Consider the following 26,984-nt stretch of genomic DNA (forward strand, 5'->3'; position numbering starts at 1 on the left):
AAATTATTATTAATTTTTGATAAGCTTATTTTAATATGATTATCAGTACTTAAAGTTTATGACAATAGTCTTGAGGAGGGAAAAATTTCACACAAATGTAACCCATTATAGTATTCAGATCTGATTTTAGTGATAGAGATGAATTGTTCATGAAATTGGGTAAGACATATATATGATTTTTATACGCCCACACGTAAGATGGGCATATATTGTTATAATAGCAAACAATTAAGGAAAAATTTATACATTTGTGTCATAAAAATTTTTCCCAAGTCTTGTCTGAAATCTTGAATTGAATTCAATAGAATTTATGTTAGAAATAATAAAAAGGATATGTTATTATGATATCTATATAATTAACACAATAATGCATGTAGAAACCACTGAACTATTATAATTTACTATTCACACAAATATACAATAACAAATAATACAATTCTCTCTTCTTTAAAATACACAATATACAATTTATATCTCTATATTAGTTATTGTTCTTTCTTATTGGAATGTCAAAATGATAGCCATAGACTTCATAGTCTACCATAACACAGTAAATGATAGCCTGATCTCATATATGAGACTAAAGGTAAATTAGTCTAGAACCAATTTATAAATTTAACGACATTCTTTAATACCTCATGACCCATTATGAGGAGTATTAGAACAAGGATCCTTGTGTTGAATAAAAATCCCACGTGTGATAGCAAATCTGTTAAATATATCTTAAAACAATCAAAATGTAAGATTTTAACCAAGTCCCTAACTGAAAATTGACAACACAGACATAATAAATAAAGAATAGCACTATAACAGAATAAATCCTTGATTCATTAATCGATACCATACATAAATATTCTAACTGATGTGTCGTGTCACTTGTTAAAAATGGTATTGAAAAAGAATTGACTTGCACCATGCTCAAAACTATGAAGACACACAAACTTCTTCAACATAAGATCATTCTGAGAATCTTTCCTATGTGAATTTTCCATCCGACTGATTCGTTATGAGAACAGTTCTCAAAATTTATATACCAGTGCATGTTATGTTGAAAGGACAAGTCCCACATATATTAAAATTGAGGTACACAAGTTGGTGATTATGAACGGATCCAAAAGAACACAGTTTAAATCAGGACTAAACTAAAGTCATCTAAAACATAAGATTCATAAACCACAGGATAGAATGAAAAGTGATCTTTAAATGTTTCGAAAATCTCAAAAAGTCTGAGCAATAGCATGATTATTCCATCTCCAGATTTTCATTACTTAAAAACAGATGATTTAGGTTTTGGATATAAAACAGTCCTGTTCCAAACATTCGTTATTATAATCCACAAAACAATACTGAAGAAAACAAAGTGTAAAGAAACTCTGGGAGTGTGAACACAACTCACAATGAACACCAAATATTCGTAGAATTCAAGTCAGTTTAGAATATAACTTCATATAATGTAGCTTTTTTATCTCCTGATCCAGTAACAATATATTTATCATCTCCTGATATATCACAACTTAACACTGACGATGATTCTTTAGACTAAAAATACAAATTATACAATGTTAATAATAAATATTGTTTTATTATAGAAAATATTAAGAATAAATAAAGAAGATGGGAAAAATCATCAAGTAAGAGTATGCAGAAAGGAAAATTTTAACAAGGTGAGTCTACTTTCTTTTACTGTCCATTGATTAAGAACAAGCACAAATTTGAGACTGTAGATTTAGGTAATTTTGAGATTTTAAAGCCCATACTATAATTCCAACTTACCTGAAAGATGCTGGCACCATATGGAGTTCTCCAGGCATTGAGTAAATTATCTTTTCCTGTACTCACAAACCATTTACCACAATATGCAAATTTAAGAGAAAGAACACAACTTTCATGTAAATGGAGTTGATATTTGTCAGGTTTAGCGTGATGTAAAACTTCCACATTACTGCTCTCCATACTGAAAAGTAACAAAAACACATATATAACACAACTGAAAAGTTACAAATCTCTTCAGATCTCGGGTTTCAGACAATTGCTTACTTTGTTTATGCATCCTTCAACAAAACAGAAAACTTAACATGTTCGTAAACTGTACCCTTATTTACAGCATATGATAAGCTCAAGTCAATTGATATAATACAAAATTATGTTTTGATAAAAGTAGCACAACTTACCCTACAGCTAGCCAGTCACCAGTAGGACAATATCCTAGTGAAAATATCTGAGAAGTAAAATCATGTTGCTGGAGTTGCCTCCCCTATAATGAAATGAAAATCAAGTTCACATGACCTATTTTTTCTCACAATAGTAAAGAATGAGGGTTTGTACTATTGGCTGTCTGCTGAATAGAAAGGACAGGCATGTAAAAAAATGGATAATGAGTTTTTGAAATCAGTCTACAGAGTACAGAGCCTTTGTAGGCTTCATAGATGCTGATCTGGCTATGGATTAAAAAGAAATGGGAATTTGTATCCTATTATGTTTCCTTGGGCCAATATCTTTATATGAATAAAACATTCAAAGCTTTCAATAAAAGATAAGGCAACTGACCTCTCTTAAATCCCAGGATCTGACTGTATTATCTAAACCTCCAGTCCATAATTTACTACCATCAGGTGATATATCAATACAACTAGCTCCATCTGTATGCCCTTGAAATTGTCTGAAAAATATTGGTAATGATGAATTAAATGGTGCGAGATTGACAATATCATAAAAAAACACTGAATACAGAATGGGATTGAGGTACCTGTATATGAAATTTATTATTATTTGCAGACTAATATAAAGTGAGCATGGAATGAACTCTGGGACTTTAATTCAAGAGGTTGAATTGATATCTTATATATACCTGACTAAAGTTTGATTGTGTAAATCCCATACAGCTATATTACCATCACTACAACAACTAAAACACACTTTATTATCAGGACTTAAAGCTAGAGCATAACAAGCTGGAGCACTCGATGTTAATTCTGCTTTTATTCTGGGGGTTGACTGCAATTAAAGAATGTCAAGAATTAAAAGAATTATCATAAATCGACTCAGAGTGGTGTAAAAATATGAGGGTGCTGAACTACAACAACGTTTATGGCCAATTACTTTTATACACTTTGTTGCCCACCAGTACTCTTGTTTATTTCCTCAAGGATATGATCTATGACAAAATATGATCGTGCATCTTATTTGTTCAATACCATCTAGTTCAGTTAGCAAGTAATTAAAGTTTTTGAATTTGAATACTAAGTCTATAATAAAGTTACTTTTCAAATAAGAATGTTAGACACTTACAGCTGCTAAATCCCATATTGATAATGTACTGGCTTCTCCACCAACGATTAATGTTCGACCATCTTGTAATAATTTTATTGATCTGATATAATTATCTTTTTGCTGAAACACAGATGGAAATTATATCATAAAACTGTCATAAAATATTGGTTGTGTTTCTCTCATTTTGATGAGTAATAGTAAAAATGCAAATAGACTGCATAAAATATATGTTACTGTGATGGAATGTAAAACAAGTGCAATGGCACTTCTGTGGTTGAGTTTAAAAAACAAGCTCTGAGATAAAGCCACGAAAAGAAAAAGTCAGCATTGTCATCCACACATTTCCTGTTAATATTTCTGACATCTAAAATCCTGCTAAATATACTCAACTGGACACCCTATAATGATTCATACTCCATCTGTTTGGCAATGTCTTCTTTTTAAGATTATCTGATGCTTGAGTGTCAAGCCATGACCATTATAAAGCAAGTGCTTATCAAGCTACAGCAACAGCTTACTGTCCTTACTGACCAACCAAACAAGATGGGCATAAAGTATCATGTGAAGACACTTACTAAACAATCAAGTTGAGAAACAGGACTTTTATTTCCTGGTTGACTAATATCCCAAACTTTAACACAACCTTTTCCTCCAGTATATACATGTCTTGTTGGGTTACTAACTGTCACTGCACAAACAACCTCCCCATGATTTAAAGTATTAATTTGACGAGCATGTCTTGGAATTCCTGGACCAATCAAAGCATCTGGTGGAAAAGGAACTGGTTGCATCTGACCATCACCACTCACATGAAAAGAATATGCTCTGAAATAAAACAGAATTAAGATGAACACAAGTTCCCTCTTTGGTATCTGCTACCTCGAGGAAAGAATACATCAATAGTATTATGTATTATGAAGTCATTTATGAAGATGAAAAAACAGGACAATTACTATTTTGAAGACCAAGAACATATTGAAATTGATCTTATCTGCCTCATCAAAGGAAGATCTCAGCATACAGTGGTATATTGAGACAAGATTGTACATTGAAGATTAGGGATGTGGTACCAGAATCAAAGGACAAGACAGTTGAATTGATCTATTTGAATACTTACGGCTTTCCACCAGGGATGTTACCAAGAGATGGTCTAATACTTGTATGAGGTTCAAATCCAACCTGAAGCAGATATCACATTAAATTATAAATACTACAATGTTAACCTGTATGATGCCTTTGTAGATTTTCAGAAGTATATCAGAAGAAAACCCAAAGCAATCTCTTAGGAACATACAGGGGTAGTGCTTTCTGGTATGAACCTAGACCGAAACATCAGTCTCTATTCCAGCCTCTGATAGCTATTTCGTCAACTGGTGTAGAGACAGAAAAAAATAGGCACTGTTTAAAGGGAACATTATGCATCTCCCTGAGTGCAGAGGTTTTAAACCTAAATAGACACCTCGGATCTGCATATTTGGAAAGGTGAATATTTTGTAGTTCAGTCATACCAACATTTACTCCCTACACCATTTATGTCATGTCTCCTGTTCCATCAAAGTTTTTTTTTGGTGAAACTGACCTAGCGTCAAAGTTCAAAGGTTATAGTGATGCCCAACAATAATTTACAATCATCTAAATTCAAGGCTATGTTCGAGAAAAATGCATCTTTGGAGGTGTGGAAAATTCCCATTTAACAAGGTCTTTTTCCAGCTGACAACTGTCAAAATATCCATCAGAGGCTGGAGTAGAGGCTGATGTTTAGGAATAGTATGAACCATATCTTATTAAATTCCACAGCATGTTGATACGACAAATGTAAGAAAAGAAACTGAACTTACTAATGGTCGTGGAAAATTATTCAATGGTCCTGGTGATATATTATTGTGTAAAACATGATTAGCAAACGCTGCTCCACTAGCACTTAAATCTGTTGGTAATCCAGCATGACTAGCATTAGGTAAAAAAGGAAAAGCTCCTGTAAATAACCAAACAAATGAGGAATGAAGACATAGGCAAATTAACAATATGACAGATTATCCAATTTTTCTTAGAATAATGTATGAATATTTATATATCGTTGGGCTTGCTACCTTAGTAAGTTGGCTGGATTGAGAAATCAGAGAAGTATGGTGGCAGAAACAAATGTTCATTGGTTCATAGACCAAAGTGCAGGAATATGGCTTTCTGTTATGTCAAGCTAATAGAACAGAAGTATAACATTTGTTGGATTTAAAAAAAAAAAAAAACATTTCAAAGAGTCAAATAAAACTGGTATAATCAAAGATTCTTAAGATGATGTGTAAGTCCATGATTTCTAATTTTAACATGGATAGTCATGCAAACCAAACCTTAAAAGAACATATTAGTTCTTGAAAAGTTTCATTCATGAATTCTCTTTTGCCAAGAATATGATCGGTTTACATGAAGTAAAAGAATATGTTATTTAGAGAGAAAAATCTAAATTTTTATTTCGAGAAATAAGGATACAAGAAAATGTTTATTATTTTGATAGTGGAACATTTAGCCACCTGGTATAAATTTACTGTAAAATATACAAGATAATAACTTGTAGTTGAGATCTATTTTAAACATACCCGGTTTGGAGTTGGCAGATGGTCCAGGCGTAGTATTACCAGAGCTTGTGGGAGTCACAGATTTAGAAACAGGGGTTGCTGATTTTTCGTTCTGAAAAAAATAATTTATTTTTAAATTCCATTTCTCATAGCGTGCTGATATACTTATATCAGTAAATTAACATAACTCTTGATAAAAATAAGATGTTAGTGTGATATTATCAAAATAAAAACAGATGATCAAGTTACAAATATAATTTAATTAAATATATAACTTTTACTAATTAAAACATTTAATCCTTTGAACTTTCTTTGAAAACAGTTTTGAGTTTTTATACTCTGAATGATGCAAGTCGAACAATTATTCATTTAAGTATTCATTGAAAATACGCCAAAGAGTAATTAAACACAAGAATTTAAGATTTGTTATATATATCATAATAAAATTCCATGTAGTGTCATAAATAAATGTATACGAGCAAAAATTCAAATAATATACTTTACTAAAGAATATTGACTAAACATAAACATTGTACATGTTGATAGAACTAATTAACTAGTACAAATGCGAAATGTAATGGATAAATGAATAATATCTCAAATTTCGAAATTTATATTACCAGACATAATGCATTGCATTTACTGATATATGACTAGAAACTCTAGCACTAACTACACTCTCAAACAAAAATGATAAATATGCTTTATTGATTGAACATGTGCACATCCTTGTGTAAATGTGAAAATAAATACTAAAATACCTCTTTATGTTTTGATGAAGATGAGCTAGCGTGAGATGAGGCATCACTGCGGGGACTTCCTGTATTTCTCTCCTCTTTTTTATGATTTGTTTCTTTAGATGATTTTTCTCTCTCTCTGGGTGAAATGTCACCGTTGACAGGCGAAGATGTACCAGCATCCTGCAAATATTATTATTATGCCATTAAATAAATATATGTTGTAGCCAGATTTTGTTAATGGTGTTTAAAAACTTCTTCAAAATCTTTCTTTTACATACTACATAAAAGGTTTTCATGATCAATTCACCTAACTTCCATACATTATTATAGCTATCAGTTAAGGTGAGTCTAAAGAGTGCTATGGGAAGGTAAAATATTACTCAGTCAGCTGCTTATCAGAACAATTAAAGGAATTCATCATTAACAAATAGTCTAGCTTGATGTTTCTGAAGTCCAGATTGTGTGATTCTGACTAATTTTGTAAAATAAACGAAATGGAGTTGTTCCTCCTGCTTTTCATATCAGCATACAATTAGGGTAAATGATGATGTTGTAAAATAAATAGTTAAAAGAGAAAATCAGAAGAAACTTACATCAACCACTAAATCCTGATCATCGGCATCACTTTCCTGAAATAATATGAACATTACTGTAAATAAATAGTAAAGTGGTTTTTGTGCTGGCCATCTACTTGCGATTTGTTTACCTTTCAAGCCTCAAAGGCTACCGATGTGTATGGGATTGAGTACCATTGACTTTATCAGTCACTGCCCAGCAAGACGACTCAGTGGATTGTCCGCTGATATCAAACAGCAATTAGATTCATATGCTCTCCGCCTCCCCAATCCATCCTCAGTATTCTGTTGTTTGTATGGCAGGGTTTAATGTTTTTGTTGAGCCTTAACACAATTCCATTATGTTATTGTTATCATCCTTAATCTGTTTTATTAGGGTTGTTTTTGTTATTAACTAATTATACAATTTTTTGTCATTTATTACATTTGTTACAAGTAAATGACACATATACTCCAAGACTATCGTTTGTTTATTTGTCTAATAGGGAAGTGAGTGGGCACAAAAAACAATCTGAACTGAACTGAAGAGTGACTGGTAAAAAAAACAGACAAAGATGGAAATCTTTTGGTTGCATTTTGCAGAATACAGTACTATAATGTTTTACGTATGAGAATGAATGTATCAGACAATGGGAATAAAATTGAAATCAAAGAGAAAAAATATATTTATCTTTTACAAGTTTCATCATCAAGAGAGAAGGAAAAAATATCAGACATTTTCACAATGTGTTCATCTGCCACATTCTAAAATAGACTCTGCTATAAAATAAAAAAAAAGAAAATGAATGTTCGTATGAAGTTTTAGAAGTCATTATAAAGAAAGCCACATGACAATAATGAGCAGTCTGTATTTTAATGATATATTATTTATACAATCGAATGACGCAAGATCTTGTCCACAAAAAAATGAAGGAAATTGAAAAAAAATGTCGTCCTGATGTATAAAAAAATTCTCAAGTTGACTAGAAAATAATCAAGTAGAGACAAAATTTGTGTCACGTGTTAAAGTTGGTAAGAATCAAAGCGAGTTAATTTAATTTAGTAGAAGATGTCTTGTCACAAGGTATTACTCAATACATAACTTCAAGTGTGTTTTTATGTTTTATGTTATACTGTAGTCAGAAATATGTTGTGTTTCCTTACATTACAATTGACATTCATTGTATATAAATCAACTAGCTAGAATGTTCAGAATATGTATTGGAGTTGCACTACATAGTCACGTTGCTTGTGCTACTTCAGAATCATTTATTTTTTTTAGCTGAACTATGATTTAAGTGCTGTGACAGGTGTCATTAAAATGCTCAAATACTAGGAGCCACTCTCTTACTGTGTTGACTCGGCATCCTTTTCAGATAGTCCACATAGCTATTTATTACAGATTGTTGAACTTAACTAGACTATTAGGATTTCTATTCAACTGAGACGACCTATTCATGATGAAATCACAGTTAAATCTGACCTGAGCATGTTATAGAGAGTGTAATTTAGTATATTTCTTCTGAAAAGGACACCTTTCCTCAGCTCTTGAACCATCTACAATGCCTCAAGTATAAATCACCAATCACTTTGGCTGTAGGAGCCATGTTGTATGAAATTGTATCATTATTTATAAAACAAAGCATAGTGTATTTTTACTTACTGTGGCTTTTTCATCTGTACGGTGACGTTTTTTGGAGTTGCTTGTTGAATTACTTGGTTCAGGAGAACGACTTCGATGACGATACTTGTCTCGGTCACCAGGAGATGCTGATGATCTCTGAAATTACAGAAATTAAAGTTTTATCAACAGATTTAAAGCTTATAAAACTGATATAAGTAGACATGTATTTATCTACACCACAGACCATAAGACAAAATCCACAGGGGAAAACTGATCAAGTAATATCTAACTGGATATGGATAATCCAGGAAAGATCATTGCCAAAAGGATGGAAAATGAGATTTCTCAAAAAACTAAAATGTAATATTCTCGTAAAACATGGTTGTTTCTTTCCTTTATGATCTCATATTCACATTTATGATGGGGCAAAATAACCAGTTGTGAATGGTTATGTACAAGAAATCATAGAAAAAGTTCATTCAAATGCAGCAGGCTTGCTACAACCAAGTAAAATTTAATGTGGCTACTGATTGCAGATGCAAATTGTTAGAAGCAGTAGAATCAATAATCATATTATAAGAATTATTTCAAATAAATGAAGAAAATTCTGCTATCTATCACAAAGACTCAATCACAAAGTAAACAAATTCATTATCGTTATCCACAATTGAAATCCCATGGTGGATATTACGAGAGAACATACTTGATCCACTTGACTCTAAATAAACAGAGTTATCTAATCTTGACAATACAAGTAACACTTGGTACAATAATTCACCAACCAATATTCTACAAGTACCAATATTCCTAGGTCTGTCATAATGTTTCAAGTATCATACATTATCATATAATTTAAAGTATGATTGCCATTGATGAGCAATTTAAATCCATCATCCTATCATCACATGATACTGTGCAAACATGAGAAGGTAATTGTCTTGATATCTATGTCTTGGTTGTTCTTTGGGAAGTTTTGTTTCTGCTTTTTCCAAGGTTGCTATTTTGAAATGATGAATTAGAACTTAAAAGTAGTTCTTGACCAGATACAGCTGATGCTGACCCAGTGGTCATTCTTCAACCTGTTAGCTTTCATCTAGTGAGTCTAAGTTACTATAGTCTCTAGTAAAGCTAACAAAGCTTGCTCACACTTTCAGAATACCAATTGCAACTCCGGAACTAAGTTTTAAAAACTCAACACCCCTTTCCAGTCCACAGAGCTGTTAATGTTATTTTAGCATTTTATTCTACCCTCTAATTATTCAGACAGCTTAATTTTCTGTTAACCTAATTCTCAAAACCAATGTCTCATTTCAATATAATTAAATCTAGAAACAGAATCTTAACTCATCATAAACTATAGAGTGTTGAAGGCATTTTGATAAGTGGAAAAGTTTCTATATTTAACTTCCTCCATCCTCTTCAGTGTTACAAGTGGCAGACATGCTTTAAGTATTCCATTTCATTACCACAGCTAGATGATGCTTAATAATTCATACAGTATTACTGTTTCAAGTGGGCAATAAGAGATTAAAATTAGGATTTTTCTGATACAGATAAAATGGGTTGAGAATATAAAAATCTAAAGTCAACAAAATAAAATAGTATGTATTAAGTTGAGAATGCTAACTAACAACGTATGAATTTTGAACTGTGTAAACACTTAGGTTATGTTTACCAAAGCCAAATCTAACACATAACTCACAGGGTTTATTTACTTTAACTCTTCGAAACTTCTTGTGCACGATTCATAAGTATTCTCAATATGTGGTAGAGCATACAGTCTACATTCTCAGCAAAAATATCTTCTGTATCTTCCAATAGTCAACAAGGTTCCTATCGACAATGTTACCTAGTGCAAATTAATCTATTAAAAAAAACTCCAGTCACTTTTACCGCATATCTGAACACTATAGTGTCTTCTTTTTATTCAGTCCATGCTCTTTGTTGATTATGAAATCAGTGTAAGTGCACTTCCAATTATAACTACAGTCAAGTAACAATTAACTTTCTATTAGACACATAATCAAATATAGACTACAATTCAATTTGTATTGTCTTTACAATGGTGCTACAGACAACCTGATTAAAGAACATCAGAATGGTTGGTGAAGTGTTCTTTGTTAATCATGTGGAACTACAGACAGACTTGTAACAGATAACTAGTCAAGGCAATCATCTGGATATACTTCACATTGACACAGATTTTAAAATGATTTTCCACTGAAATACAACTTAAATTTTCAAATATTGCAAAATGATAACTAAAAAGAGCTTACATAGTTTAAATAGAACATAGTCATTATATAAAAAAAAAAATACACAAGGGTTTCTAAAACAAGCTTGAACTTGATGCAATTGTAAAATGATAACTAAAAAGAGATTACAGAGTAGAAAATAACAGCCGTTATAATTAGACAACAATACGAATAAAATGAATGGAGTTTTACGTTCTACTTTTCTGCACCATGTGGCTAATGAAGACGTTGCAAAGAATTCCTGTAAACGCATTATAAATTTGCTTTATTGCAATACATGGTTTGATGGATCAGTAGATATTAAAAATTTGCTTAGTCACATTTACTAAAGCAATGTCAAATTTTCCTGATTTCACGGGCTTTAGAAACTGATTGAAGTACCAGTATATTGACAATGTTAACAAGATAATATCTTTCATTGGTTTAAATAAAAATGGATTCATAGTCAGATGTCTTGAAAACACTCAAATTGGCCAGTGTTGATTAAACTAATGTTTTCAAGTCAAGAAATTGGCTCTTCAATTATGCCATACTGTAACTGGTGGATTAAAAAGCTATGAATGAGAAGTTATTGTGAAAAATGGAAATTGAAAGAAATGATAAGTAAACATTATGATTTACATACAAAAAGAAATTGGTTAAAGTGAAAAACCAGGAAGAAGTTTTCGAAAGCGAAAAATCATAGATATAAAAGTGGATTTGTAGACAACTGAAATAAAGTTTAGTATCTGATACTAAAGTTTTAAGTGGCATTTTGTCATATGATGGGTACTAATATCGTGACACAATACAAAATATTAAGATGTCATCTGTGATCATACATGAATATGGGGAAGATTTGAGGATCTCACATTAAACAGGATTTCCGCACCAACATATTCTTAAATGATGGTGAGTCAAAGATTTTGTATACTGCCGAGTTTATGCAGCAGTTAATATCATACAAAACAAGTGAATAATTTTACAACAGGAAAGTAATTGCCCTGACCTGAGCATGTCATTTTAACTTATTATAGTTATGCAGATTATAGCTGATAAAATTGTGGGAAAAACGATTTTGACAATAATGAAGCCAAACAAAATCAATTGTCATTGAATAAATTTTCCATTTCATATACAAACTTAAAACTCACTGAACCAAACAATGTTTTAGCAAATATTTATCAAAATAAAAAATCTAATTCAAAACCCATAAATTTGACAAAAGATTTCATGAAGCATGAAACAAGACTGAACTAAGGGGTATTATTATAAAAAGTTAAATATTGTAATTTGTATGAAGGTAAAGAGCTAATATTTAATTTATCATCATTTAGTCTGTTGTATTATTGATTGATCTGTAGCTATCAATTAATTCTTAATGGATTCTTGTTTATGGTACCAAATGATTTGTCCAGTAATTTGATCTGCTGCTTGTTGTCTCTCATTCCATGTCTTAAAAGTCAACTCTGAACACAAAGAGACAACTGATATATATATTCCAATCAAAACTGCCTAAGAGAACAAAGACGATAAGCAATGTCATTAGTGGATCATCTTTTAGAATAGACCTAGAGATAGGTGGTAGGTAGGTAAATTATCAGACAATTATAAGAATAAAATATTTTCGAAGGATGACAACTGTAATCACTTTTGGGGGATTATCTGTACCCATTTACAGCTGGGTAGACTGAAGACGACCTATTATTCACCAAAAGCACTTTATATCAATGACTTTTAAATGCAGGGACAACTGTCCACTTCATGTTTGTTAAAGAAGTCATAGTTTACCACTATAATAGCTTTAGAATGTAAAACGTGCTGCAACAGGCTATGCCTACTAAATCAAAAATAGAAATTTACCTAAAACATAAAACATCAACAGAATATAGATCATTTGGAATTCACACCAACTTCTATGGTGTTTTTCAATGTCTTGAATTGACATATTGGTTTTGTTGCCATACATCAATAAATATCTATTATTTAGCATTGATCAAGTCTAATGTTTAAATCAAATAAAGAATTAACGTCAAATACGAAAAACGTTACAAAAATATTTAGTTAGATTTAACCTTATTATTCTTCTATTTTCATCGAAGTAAAGCTACATTGTGCAATAACGGTACCAATTTAACACTATAAACTATATGAACTCTACACAAGGGGGATGCAAAATTGATAAGTAAATTTCATTCTTCATTTCGTAATTAAATTAAAAAATTGTCTGTGGATTGTGCTTTCGTGTGTGTTAAATTTGAAGTATATAACAGAGTTCAAACAAAATGATCATAATTTCCATTCCATTATTGAAGGGCAAAGTAAGCAAACCCATTGGAAAGGTGGTTTAGATCACAAAAAAAGTGCTTTGTTTCCTCAACATATGATCTTCTTATTCCCAGGGGCTAAAAAGTTTCAGTATCTGGTGGGTTTAATGAGGCTTTTATTTATCTAAGAAAATTAAATAGATCTTGGTGTTCGATATAATAAGTTTATATTAATAACAGATTTCTACAGATTAAAAGGCACGAAGACAGTAGGTAAAAATACTCGTTAAAGGTAATAAAGTCAAGGTAAACACTCCGCATGTAACTTCAAGTATATAGAGATGATAGGAGGTATATATCTATCTAATGTATGTTTGGACTCAACTCCCTTCGTTAAACTAACAAGCCTAGCTCTCAATAAATAACACAAAGTCTTAAAGTAAATATTAGCCGCTTGAACTTTTCTCATTCAGCCAATACACACAGTGTTATTTGGCTTATCTGGTTCTATTTGTTTTGTTGATTATTTGATTGAGACATTAGTATTATAGAAACACAGTTTTAACATTTCCTTCATTAATACTCTGTCTTTTCTATAAACATTCATTATTAATTCTGACCACAGCTATAAGCTATTCAACCTCTTTTCCAACCAAAACCAACACTATTCTACCTTGATAGACAACTTTGCTACCTTATTCTACCTTTTTCTGTAATTTATTCATATAGTATTTAAGGAGTATATCAATGTCAATCTAATTAAAATTAGACAAAACTTTCGTTCTGTTTCTTTAATAGCTTTTATTTTCAATATAGCCACTTCAGTTAGGGCCTAACATCAGCCCTCCTGGAAGTCAATATTCCGCTATATTAAAACTAAAATCTAATACCTAATTTTAATTAGATTGACATTATTGTATTCTGTTTACCATAAAAACCAAAGTTATCTTGACTTCATGTCACAAAGCCTTGGTCAGAGAGTCCATCCTTGTAAGCATGATTTGATAGCAATGATTGGTTTTAAATCTGTGTCAATTCCATATGACTACATCTTTCCCAATCATTAGATTTAAATCTTCACAGACAATGCACTTCTTACTTAATAAATCAAATGGCAGTTAAAAATTTTCAGTTATTGTATACAGTGCTGTTCACATAATAACTGTCATCTCAATTGGAATATCTTTAAAATTCCACAATCTTTGCACCATCAACACAACCAGCAAATCAATATAAAAACGTACACGAATGATAATATAGATTGCTGTGATTAAATATTTTATTACAATCAAAGTCTTCCAATCTTTTAAGATATTGACATTACCGAGTTAAAAATACACTGTTGTGTAAGAATTTGAAAGGGGTCAAGAATTTAGCAATAGAAACATTTGTCATTAAATAAACAATCAATATTGGCTTACCTTTCATCTTAATTTTACTCCAAACTTGAGAAATATAGAACTGAATACAAATAACAAAAGCTCATTGGGAAAAATAAACTCATTTGGCGGGAAGCTAGAAGTAATCTTTTGTCACCAGTAAGACCAAACATTGCATGTGGACAGAAGAAGCTTCCATGTTTGTTCAACAAGCCTCTCATTCGTGCAACAAGAGTAGAGAATGGAAAAACGCAGGGAACATGAATTGCGCTCCACAGACATTAAATATTGTGGTAGAGGAAGAAGGGTAAACAGTTAATATCTTCTAACAACACTCTACCTAGCTCAATATTTACACTTCACACTTGGGCATTGTAAGAGATTGCTAACTCTCTCAACCCTGAGGAAAAATCACTACCTTCAAACTCTATTTATTCTTAGAACAAAATACTTTCTCGCAGAAGACAAACTAATTTTTGCCTTCGCGATACGAAGAAGGATGAACAAATAAACGATGTAAACTTCATCGCCCTACTAGTACAACACTTGACTGTCAGTAAAAATATTGACACAAAGACACCACAATATTAAATATTTTACACAACTTGTTAATTCACACAAATCCTTTAAAAGCAAAAATACGTTTCAATTGAATAAAATTCAAGGATACATTAACACCCAATGTGATGATTTTTTTTTTTATTTACTGGTTGAAACCTTCATCACAAGTCTAATCAAATTAAAAGTGACAGATTTGTAAAAGGGTGAAAAGTATTGATTTTTTTCTTAACAAAATGGTTTTCCAAGTGATTACTCTAAAAATGGCAGACTGATAGGGAATATTAAAGTAATAAGCCAGAGCAATTAGTTGAGTTTCTATTTTTACAATGTTAATGATAATGATAATTGTTGCAAGTCATTTAGCTTCAAACAACAGGTTCGTAAAACATGTAATTTGCTGGGGGGAGTGTTGGGTTTCACACTTCTACTCTCTCACAGTTAATTTACTGTTTGATATTCCTGCTTTTGTCAGTGTCAATCAATTATGATTCTAGAATCATGAAAATCTCTTTATTCAAAGTATAGAGATAAGAAACAAACATGATGGCCAATGCTATATGACTATCAAATATATTTAATATCAGAAAAGTCTTGAGTCTTTTTGATATCAGGTGTTGAGATATCTGCTCTGAAAAGCTATCATCCTACATAGTGATATTTTTAAACTAAGAACATGTTTTGATGATCCTTGCGATTTTAAAATATATTTGAAATGATAGAAAATTAACTTACGTGTTTATCATCTGAAATCAAGAGAAGAAAAACCACAATTATTTGTCAACCAATAAACATTTTGTCATTAGCTTATTCTAAAAATATGGTAGCCTTAATCTTGTTTGGCTCATTATAATCCCAGTTATAGGTGTTATAGAAGATACTCTCCTATAGAAGCACTGGCCTAGTAGAGACTTATGTCATACTAACTCTTTTGTAATGTGGTTCAGAAATCCCAGAAAAAGGGACAGTCTTCTTCATTATTCTAGTTGACCTAAATATGTAAAAGGCTGAATCTGGGAAGGCACTTCAAATCCCAGTTGTAATTTTTGTGAAATATTGCTGTGAAGTGATTCTTTATAACTATAATAAATCAGATACTTACGTTTTTCTTCTTTGAGCAATCCATGACTGTGTGCCAATGCTGAGAATGAGCTTTGTGATAATGCAAGTAAACCTGATGCTGAAACTGGGGGTATTGGTGCTTGGAGGCCTGATGGATGAGGTGTCATTGGGATGGGTGGTGCATGGGCATGTGGTAGGTGCTGGGCCTGCATCTGTTGCTGCAAGAAGAGAAAATAATGTCACAATTTGTCTGTAGTCCCATAGTCCAAAACTTATAGTTTTTACTTAGGGACTGTACAAAAATAAACTGTCTTGTTACCAAACCAACTGATACCAATAATTTAAGTGAAATACTTGTAACCTACCCCTATAATAGCATTTAATTCCTGCATCGTGACTTGTTTTGCTCTTTCCACTGCTGCTGCCACTTGTTGCTGATGCTGGAAAGACATAGAAAAAATACATTATAAAGACACAATATAAATTGAACATTGTTTTCAAGCAAACTTCAAGTCAGGTCAGGTAGCTCTTTAGACAATACATTCTCTCCTTGAAAGAAGCCAATATGCCTCAATTTTAGCACTTTAGCACTAAACTTACGTAAATGCTTTTGATTGTGAAGAACCCCTTGCCCTGATTCTCAATACTACAAGTAGTATATGAAACATAACAATTGATACAATACTAATAGAAGTAACATATGGTATTATCATAACTTCAAAAGTTTCATTCAATTCAACAGGAAAATTTCTAGACTTACACATTCACCATGGTACTATAGGGGCAAATGTAGACTCTGAATGGAGCAAATGTAAGTTATTAATGAAAGGATTTGAGGTTGTTGAGAATCAGAACTTCTGCCAATGGTACAATCTTGGAATTATAAAACAAATTCTTTCCAATAAATGCCCTAGTTGTATTTGAAGGTGTTGATGTTATAGTAATTGCGGTTGTTCGTAATTAACTTCAGTCAATGTGCCAAAGTTTGATGACCCGGATATCTTTTTGCATTTCAGTTGACCTAGTTGTATATGTGTAGGGATAATCAATGGTAGCAGCTGACATGATCTTGGAGAATCCCAAATTCTTAACTTTCAGAGAACCTCTTTATTTTTTAGGTTTCTTACTGTATAAAAATGATATAAAGAGTAGACCATGTCTACAGAATTGTTAAATTTTCTTTATTATTTCTGATGATATAGAATCTGACATGAAAAAAATGTTGGTAATAAATTGGAAGACAGAATGAGAGGTAATATGATCCAATCACCAGTTCTGTGTGGGCAGAAAATTTATTCATGATCCAGTCTTGTGTAATTAATATTGTTTTTTATTTTCGTTATTTATTACTTTCATAGAATTATATTGTCTACTGTAGCTTCTCCCTTAAATAATTACTTTGGTGTTTCTGGTGGTTTAGACCAACCAGCAGGCCAGGTCAGAAAGATATTCTACAAAATCTAGCTTACTAATTGTTCATGAGTCAAATTGTTTATGCTAAGAATTTATGATAAATATTTACCAAGCTGAAGAGTCAGATTGGGAAATGAGAATAAATTAATATCAAATAATGAAATTTTCAAATCAAAATGAATTTTGCAGATATATCAATAAAATTATAGTTATATACATTTTAATATTTGTGGTTCATACAGAGAAATCTGATAACCAAGATTTTAGCTAATGATGTTTATAGCTCTATGAATCTGGGAATTACTGAGTTTATTTCAGATGGGTTTGAAGATTATTGAGAATCCACTGTGGTTGGAGAGATAACTGATAGAGTGTACTTTAAAAGATGAGATATAAACAAGATACAAACCTCTTGAGATAAAAACGGAATAACTTGAGCACAGATCGCATTCAATCTCTTGGCTATTTCAGTCTAGAATAAAGAAAAAACGTCAAAAAAATCAATAATCAACATATAATACTAGTAACAATAGTCCTATTACAATAGATTTACAAGCTATCATTATACCCTGGATAATCAAGCCTCTTTATACAGGTAGTTACTGGATAATCCTGACATAAGCAGATTAAGCATTTTAAGCATACAAATATGTTGGAGGGTAAGAAGCTTACTATGAAAGCTAACAGAAATCAAGCTTCATGAAAAATTAGCTACTCCAAGCAGGCATTTCTTTAATTAGTTGTGATTTTCTGCAGTCAGGCATGGTATATGCTCACTGTTACCACATTTCATCATGTAAAACTGTTATTATGGATTGCAGGTTTCGTTTTGGGGATCAGATTAAAGCCTTTCCATTTCTCTAATTGCTGTGTTAGCTTTATAACACAAATGAACATTAACAAATGCAACAAATGAAATTAAGATTTTAAAATAATTCTGTGGTACCGGTATTGAAATATTCTAAATTGCTGTTTCAGAGAGTTCAGTCTTAATTCCACTCCAAATGTGATACAGTGCAATTGCTTTCTTCATAATATTCCTATATTTATCATAACTGTCATACTCCAAGATATTTCTCCCATGGGGCTTCTTCACTGAACAGTAAATGCAGGCAATATTTCTCTTGTATGGAGTCGTATTTCTTTAATATATCAAGTCTAAAATTACGGATTTTGGAGCGCGAAAAGAAGCCATAATAGACAATGAAATATGTCAGATGGTTGAAGAATATTCCCCTGGTATTTCAAGACAATATCATAGAAAGAGAAATACAATCATATTAATAGAAATTTATTGTGCTTCATCTTCATTAGTGACTCTTCACTCACCATGAAAACATTTCAATCTTTTTGTTCACGTCTTACAGAATTATCACAATGAGTTTTAGGTTATTTATTGAAAGATTTCTCCTAATATGAATCAAGTATTATAGTGGACATGCAATCATTCTAGTTTATAGATGTTATCCATTGTTTCAAAAGGCTTTGCTTTTTCAAACCAATCACCACACAAATTGAACATCAGAAAAGGTACATTGACCTGGCAAAGTAAAAATTATAAGTCACTAAGAATTGTCTGCAAAAGTTATACAAACTAATCAAGCTACAGGTTGTCACAAAGCACGTATCAACATGGCATAATTTCAAGGTAATATTCCCCTGAAGCTAAAAATAAATGAGTTGGATATCTCATATAATTGATATCAGGTGTTCAAGGGAATATCTTCTTACTTACAAGATTGAGACAAAAGTTGCAGCAAAATATTTAATTCTATACATTTCTGTATTGCAAAAATTAGAGCTTCAATTTTCAAAATTTCATGTTCCAACTTTGCAAAAGGAGCACTGGAGTTATAATTGCCATAAAAAATATTCATCCATCTTTTGTATTAGCAGAAATCGAGTCAGTCAATATTATTTTAAACTAGTAATAACTTTACAAGTATATACAAATTACAGTATGTGTGAGACAGTTTGGATCTGTAGTAATCATGTAATGACATCGCTCGCAGGCTAGTCACAATATTGGCCATTAGAGCGTTAGTCCAGCAATCAGTGACAGGATGATCAACCTACAAATTGATGATTCTGGTTGTTTGAACACTCAAGATATGACTGTATTAATTTCTACCAATAATTAGAAAGTCTGGAAATGTGATTCAATTATTTTTAGATGATAGGAGATTTGAACACATTCGTCAAATTACACTGATCTTTCCTATCCTTCGCTGACTTAAAGGTTCACACCCCCAGACCCTTCCCCAGGAATGAATTGGTGCTGAGGTTCGGATTTTGTACTCAGAAATTTGAAGAATTAAAGGCTCTGAATCTGTTTAATTTTGTACAAAGACACTGTAAATGAATCTATCTTTGCTGAACAGAATAGCGAAGGGGCTGACACCACCATTATTGTCATAATATCCATAGGATAGCACTCAACAAATTTTTATTTTTCAAATAACAATGATTGTTGTTTTCCTTCAGTGACTTAACAACAGCATTTTTTCAATAAAAGCTGGCAGTATAAGTATTGCTTTATGGCTTCTGGCTTTGTCATTGCTTTCATTGAGACAAATATCCATAGGTCGACTATAACTGATCTATATTATCCTCAAAATTATTGTCAACCAAAGAATAAGGATTCTTTATTACTCCTGGCTTGACCATTGCATTCATGGAAACCAATGTTCGCAGTTCACAGCACAGGACCAACCAAAGACTCTTTCAGTCATGTTTCAACCAAGAAGCTGGACATTAAAAACAAGCACAAAACACGCTACATGCCTGCATAGTGAAGAACTTTAAATTTTGAAGTAATGTATCATATATAATACCCAATACTATATTCTTCTTAAACAAAGTTAGGAGCTTAATAGTAGAATGTATAACTCCATTTAATTTTCATTTTATAAGAAAGTCTATCAGCAAAACTAATAACACTTACACTGATGACTTTCTATAATCGCCAATAAGCAGTATTAGGTGTCATTATGTGGTTGCAAAAAGTGTCAAGAAACATATATATCTTTTTTTGTACTTTGATCAATCTTCAATATATTAACCTAAAATTACATCAAAAAGCTATCAATAGAGTGTCACATCTCTTGAGACTATTAATTATACTTTCTTAATCATTTTAACCATTTTTCAAACAATCATCAGCAAGATAATTCAATACAGAGAATGTCCTTAGAGAACAGCCTACAACTTAATTACTTTCTCGATATTTCTAGCTCATGGAAACATTCTTATATATTCTATTCACACCTTCATCATTCACACTTCCTTCTTTGGACTTACCCACTTTCAAAATACCTTCAGTATTTACATTCATATGTAATCTATCAATGAAAAGTAAGTATCCAATTATTACACCTTGCTATACATAAACTTTACTTGTATTGTCAGGCTTGATTTTGTCAGGTTTCTACAGAACTTACAAACGTTCAACATGATTTCCATATCGGCTCACTATTTAAATGTCCACATATAAGTATTCATATCAGGAATGTTTAGTGTGAGACCATCATTCATCAGGTGATCTTTTTAATTTTTCTAAAAAAAATTTAATGCAACAAGAACTTTGAAATTTGGACTTTGACATATCAACATATCAACAATTAGTCACAAATTATTTGGATTTGCCATATACTAGTTTTATGTGGTTCTTTAACTAGTATGCAGAATTGAGAGGTTCATGTCTCTCAGATCTCATTCAATATTTTGACTTCAATTGAGAAAGAAATATTATTTTTCATGCAGTAGTGTATTTTGATAAGAAAATTACCAGATTCTTTCTGGAATTAAAATCAGACATCGGTTTTCAATAACTCAGTTTTTAAAAGGAAAGTTAAATAGTCTTTTAGCCAAGCATAATAAATGACTGAAATCTTGTCTGGAGTTAATTTCCATTAAGTAATAGAGACCTCATCCTCATCTTAATTTCACTTCAAATCACAAATTTATCTCTTTTATTACAATTAATATAGTTTGATTTGATTAATTTTATAAGAGTAATACAGATATTCAGTATCTAATATAACTTCCTTGTTTGTTTCATTATGATGAAAATTTTCTATACATGCAACTTAATACTAATTGGAGATCAGATCTTGACGGACACAGTTTTTTCAGTGCAAAGGTTTCGTAATTAATCCAACGATTCGAGCTCTCAAAAATTGCAAACTGTATTGAAAATTATTTTGCTGGAGTGATAACTGAAATCTGAAGACTAAAGTCCATTGAAATCAAATTTCTTATTTTGCATGGAGTGAAAATTTTGTCAAGATAGCAGCTTCTATATTAACGGGAACTGCTTGCCCTACTAAATTGGTGTATCACTTTATCCGCAATAAATTGAAGATAAGTAAGCAGTAAATCACCAGATCATTTTATTTCTTTTTTCTCATGAGATTTGGTGCATTTTGGAGCTACCTCATTTGAAACGTATTGTCCGACAGACTATAAAAAAAAATTTCAATTAAGGACTTTTTACAGTAATTTCACAACAGAGTTTCTACCTATGGAAGTTTGAAATTTTTAAATATAAGACTTCAGGAGACAGAATTTTACATTATTGGAATAATTGACATGTGTGAAAAATAGTTCAGAAAGAGTTACGTTATCTGCCATATTTTTTGTTGTCTCCCCTAGGATTCAAGAACTGGACAGAATCAACGTGAAGTTGTTATAATAATGACAGTCTCGATGGAATTGAAAGCTTGATTTTATTACTTGTATGCTGATTACACGCCACACATTCACTAGTGCGAAGAAATAAACTTCTCTCGAGAAATAAAGCCAAAGTCTTTAGTTTCGAAACATTGAAATCTATTTTCATTAGGATTTATACTCCACAAAAAACCTATTAAAACCTTTCTCTTTCTTTCTATTGATCGTAAACTGTTTTGCTTTTAAATAGAGACATATTTAATTCATATTGCTGCAACCAGCTTGGCAGGTTATTTTTTTTTCATATTAACACTCACACAAATACTGAGGACCTTTTGTGGACTCATCAGAAAGACTGAAGAGAACTCCAACCATTTATTCCATCAATATTGCACTCCTACTAGTGATTAAAAACTATTTTTTTGAATTCTTCATGTTACAAATGTACCATATATTAATTACTATATTGACTTTCTTCAAAGGAGCTACCAATCTTAATTGCAGAATGACAGCAGGTGTTGAGCATCCCTCTCATTATCTCATGAGATAAAACAATTTTTCAACAGTCTGAATCAAGCTTATCTGGGATTGATAAACAGTTATAAGTTAAAGATTCTGCATTAGAAAGTGCTTGAGTATTGAAGTATGAAAACCCCAAAATTAACTACACAGTTAGTTCACAATCCGTCATAACTACACCTAATGACATTTGCTCTATTAAATCTCTTATTCAAATCTTATTTTTCAAATACTCAATATAATTTTCATTTCCACAAAGCCAACACCTTTTTCACATTGAAAAAAATCTTTCCTTAAGGTCTAGATTTTAATAAAAAAAAAACCTGCTATTGTCATTCAAATTTTTTTCAAATAAGAATTCGACAGACTTTATTTAACAAAACTTAATCACACTAATGCAAAGTAGTTACAACAAAACTTCAAAGAGCTGTGTCAACTAGATAATGCTTACATTAGGACACATCTTCAAATACTGGCAATATTGATCGCGTATGATAACAACTTAAATACGAAATAGACGTACGTTTAATATTTCAAGTTTTTATTATTTATACTAGCGAATAAGCACACATGTCGACACGTTTGCTTGATAGATTGTTAGCATTATAAAATCTATGAGAATATAAAGATAAACACTCCAAATGAATAGAAGACAAATCACACAAAATACCAATAATGATCTGATGGCTAATGGCTAAAGAAGGGAATATTTACACAACAATGTCAATATTTACTAAGCATATAATTTCAATGTAAAATGGCTCTTAGATCCAGGCAGTGTTTTCGTTTAGTTCTGAGTATTTGCTTCTTTGTGTTGCTTATTGACGTTCCCTGCCTACAGATGAGTTGAAGATTAAAATTATTCGTTAAACCTGTGTTACTCAGTCCAAGAGTACTCCATGAATTCAGGAGCATCAATATCTCCACTTCATGACAATGATTGACATAGAGGGTGGTGATAGAGGAACAAAGTAAACTCACCCTTTCAGATCACCTACTCTGTGATTGGGTTTGTGAATAATTAACAACTGTGAAAAATAGTTAAAAAGGGTTGCATTATGCACCAAATTCTTGTAACATCTCCTGGGATTCATGACAGTGATTGACAATAGGGTGGTCTTGGAGGAACAGGCTAAACTCACCTTATTAGATTCTACGATAAGGTTTGTGAATAATTGACCAGTGTGAATTACTGAATAATAGTTCAGAATAGTTGTGCTATCCGTCATTTATTTGTAACCCCTCCTGGGATTACTGTAAATGATTGACATAATGGGTGTTGCTAGAGTGGTAGGGTAAACACCCCCTTTCAGATCACCTCATGCAAGTCTGTGATTAGATTTGTCAGTATTCCAAATAGTAAGCAACCAAATGTTGAAATCATATACATACATGTATAGGACTTTGAGCAGACATGTTCACATTTCCATAAACCTGATGCCACTATGCAACTAGATTTGTCAACTCCACAGCCCTTCTTAAAAATTCACTGAGTTATATAGTTATTTATAGATTGCCGATGAAGTGTAGTAAAAGACCATATTTATTTATGCTATTAAGAGATAATTCAATTTACATAGAGTAAATATTTGAATTAAGATATAAATCATGCATAATAACTCCATATTAAACTATTAAAGTTCTCATCATTCAAATTATCTTTTTAAGAAGATCACGAGCTGCCATTATGTTGTTCAGATGGTATAATCTAAAGCCAGCCTCTCATTCTATCCACAATTGCTTCAACATGCATGTACCACAACTTTCAGTCGAAAGCCCTCTTGCCATTACCTATTTGTTAGATTTTCTTAATAAATAACTAACAATTCACTGAAAGAAATGTAAAATTGGAGAATTTCTCAATTTCTCAACAATTGTTTGTCAAAAATTTGTCAATTTATAGGATTGGTAGTTACCCCTCAGGGTCTAGTTGTTTATTACTTAATAAGGTATTAATATATTTTTGATGCCAACTATTGTTTTGAGACTATTATAGCTGATAATCGATAGAATGGATCAGGATAAAGTGGATTCAGCGTCTCATTGCCTTTGGAGTGTTTGAAAAATCCATAATTGTTAGAATGGATCAGGAGAATATATATCTCAACCTTTGTTGTCCAGCCGATGATTTACAATAACTATGAGAAGCCAGACAAGAGTTTCAGACTATGCTTAGCCTCAACCATGATTAAATGATTAAATTATATCTAACAAACTGATTAGAATATTCAAATAAAATATGGATTGATTACACCTGGTATATCCACTGAACATTAACTAAATACATTTACAGTATTGAATGGTAAATATCAATACCATGATACAAGTGTAACATGTGGCCATGCTGATAAGATGATCAACTTTATTGATAGTATTGATATGTAAATAATAAATTCCAGCTTTTTTCAGGTTAATTTCTAGAAGGTATTTTATCTCTATACATGTATTTAGGAATTAAATTATTGTTTTGTCACATAAACAATATATATAAATATTATACTTTTGTCAAACCTCTGATTGGATATATATATATATATATATATATAGGTACAGTGAGGAAAGTAACTACAATGTTAATGTCATGTAGACATTTCAAACCATTTATATATAGTCAGGCAAAATATTTCTCATCAGGGTCTGTTTCAAAATATATCCAGTCAATTTTATATTTCATAATTTCAGTAGTAATCAACACTGTCATCAACAATGTCATTGAATATAATGTCAGATGCCTAATAAGGCACTCTGGAAATAATGTCAGATGCTTACAAGGGCACTCTGGAAATAATGTCGGATGCTTACAAGATCACTCTGGAAAATAATATCAGATGCCAACAAGATCACTCTGGAAATAATGTCAGATGCCTACAAGATCACTCTGGAAATAATGTCAGATGCTTACAAGATCACTCTGGAAATAATGTCGGATGCTTACAAGATCACTCTGGAAATAATGTCAGATGCCTAATAAGGGCACTCTGGAAATAATGTCAGATGCTTACAAGATTACTCTGGAAATAATGTCGGATGCTTACAAGATCACTCTGGAAAATAATATCAGATGCCAACAAGATCACTCTGGAAATAATGTCAGATGCCTACAAGATCACTCTGGAAATAATGTCAGATTTTGTCTGATAGTTAGCGCCAATGTCACCCTGGCAATTATATCAGATTTTGTCTGATAGTTAGTGCCAATGTCATACTGGGAATAATGTCAGAATCTTTTTGATAGTTAATGCCAAATTACTCTGGAAATTATTTCAGATTCTGTCTGATAGTTAGTGCCAGTGTCATCCTGGAAATAATGTCAGATTCTGTATGACAATTTGGTACAATGTCACCCTGGAAATAATGTCAGATTCTGTATGACAATTTGGTACAATGTCACCATGGAATTAATGCCTAAAATACCATTAATAACATCCAGGAATAATCCATTGTTCCTTTAATAGAAGCTTACTAAGTAGTGGTATTGAAGGTAAAATCCCCTGGCCTACACGACAATCGACCAGTATCACATTTAAATGAATAAAACATGATCATTGATCAGAGGAAATAAAAACAACAATAAAATGTTTCTTAATTCATTATGAGTAATTTGAGCTTCTTTCTCTCTGTCTTAATAACATTATATCAGATCAACTCCACTAATTTACTGCTTTAACAAGAAAATCTGGCAAATATAAATAATGCAAAGCAAAGACCATGATAATATTGGTCAGAGCTATTGATTTTGTCTAAGTTTTGTTTTATTAATAGTTTTCTATGAGCTTATTGAGCTAGAAGATTGAAAAGATTTCTCTTTATTGATACAATTTTTATTTCTTTGTCTTTGAGACAATTTTATGCATTTCTTTTCAAAGCCTAATTTTTATACTGAGACGAATATTATTTCTATTTTTTATAGAAAAAATACATAAATTCTTTTTTATCACTTTTCTTTCTGAAATTGTTCGTTAACTTTGACAGTTATTTTAGTTTGAATACCTCGGAAACTTGTTGAAAAATCTCTGGTATCAGGTTGTTGCATTATAAAATAATAGGCCTACCAAGATGCATTTGGTCAGGGGCCAAACAATCAAAATTTGTATCAAAAATCATACAGGAGCCTTGGTGT

At 31.6% G+C, this 26,984-nt stretch overlaps 1 protein-coding gene across 1 annotated transcript in view; it reads right to left on the minus strand.

Annotated features, from left to right (window-relative positions):
- Positions 1–1,431: 1,431 nt before the first annotated feature.
- The window catches only part of LOTGIDRAFT_161296 (hypothetical protein), a gene marked incomplete at both ends in the record, with an annotated part of 34,768 nt that continues 9,215 nt past the window's right edge, over positions 1,432–26,984 (minus strand). The window contains 17 exons of the mRNA XM_009056619.1: positions 1,432–1,539; positions 1,774–1,954; positions 2,172–2,254; positions 2,548–2,659; positions 2,849–2,994; positions 3,289–3,390; positions 3,846–4,095; positions 4,388–4,449; positions 5,109–5,245; positions 5,614–5,618; positions 5,861–5,955; positions 6,605–6,763; positions 7,177–7,212; positions 12,787–12,788; positions 16,374–16,479; positions 16,627–16,701; positions 18,084–18,146. Of these exons, the coding sequence (XP_009054867.1) occupies positions 1,432–1,539; positions 1,774–1,954; positions 2,172–2,254; positions 2,548–2,659; positions 2,849–2,994; positions 3,289–3,390; positions 3,846–4,095; positions 4,388–4,449; positions 5,109–5,245; positions 5,614–5,618; positions 5,861–5,955; positions 6,605–6,763; positions 7,177–7,212; positions 12,787–12,788; positions 16,374–16,479; positions 16,627–16,701; positions 18,084–18,146 (1,722 nt within the window). The remainder of the gene's footprint in view (positions 1,540–1,773; positions 1,955–2,171; positions 2,255–2,547; positions 2,660–2,848; positions 2,995–3,288; positions 3,391–3,845; positions 4,096–4,387; positions 4,450–5,108; positions 5,246–5,613; positions 5,619–5,860; positions 5,956–6,604; positions 6,764–7,176; positions 7,213–12,786; positions 12,789–16,373; positions 16,480–16,626; positions 16,702–18,083; positions 18,147–26,984) is intronic.

Source organism: Lottia gigantea (assembly GCF_000327385.1).
Source record: "Lottia gigantea unplaced genomic scaffold LOTGIsca_28, whole genome shotgun sequence".
Taxonomy (NCBI): Eukaryota; Metazoa; Mollusca; class Gastropoda; family Lottiidae; genus Lottia; species Lottia gigantea.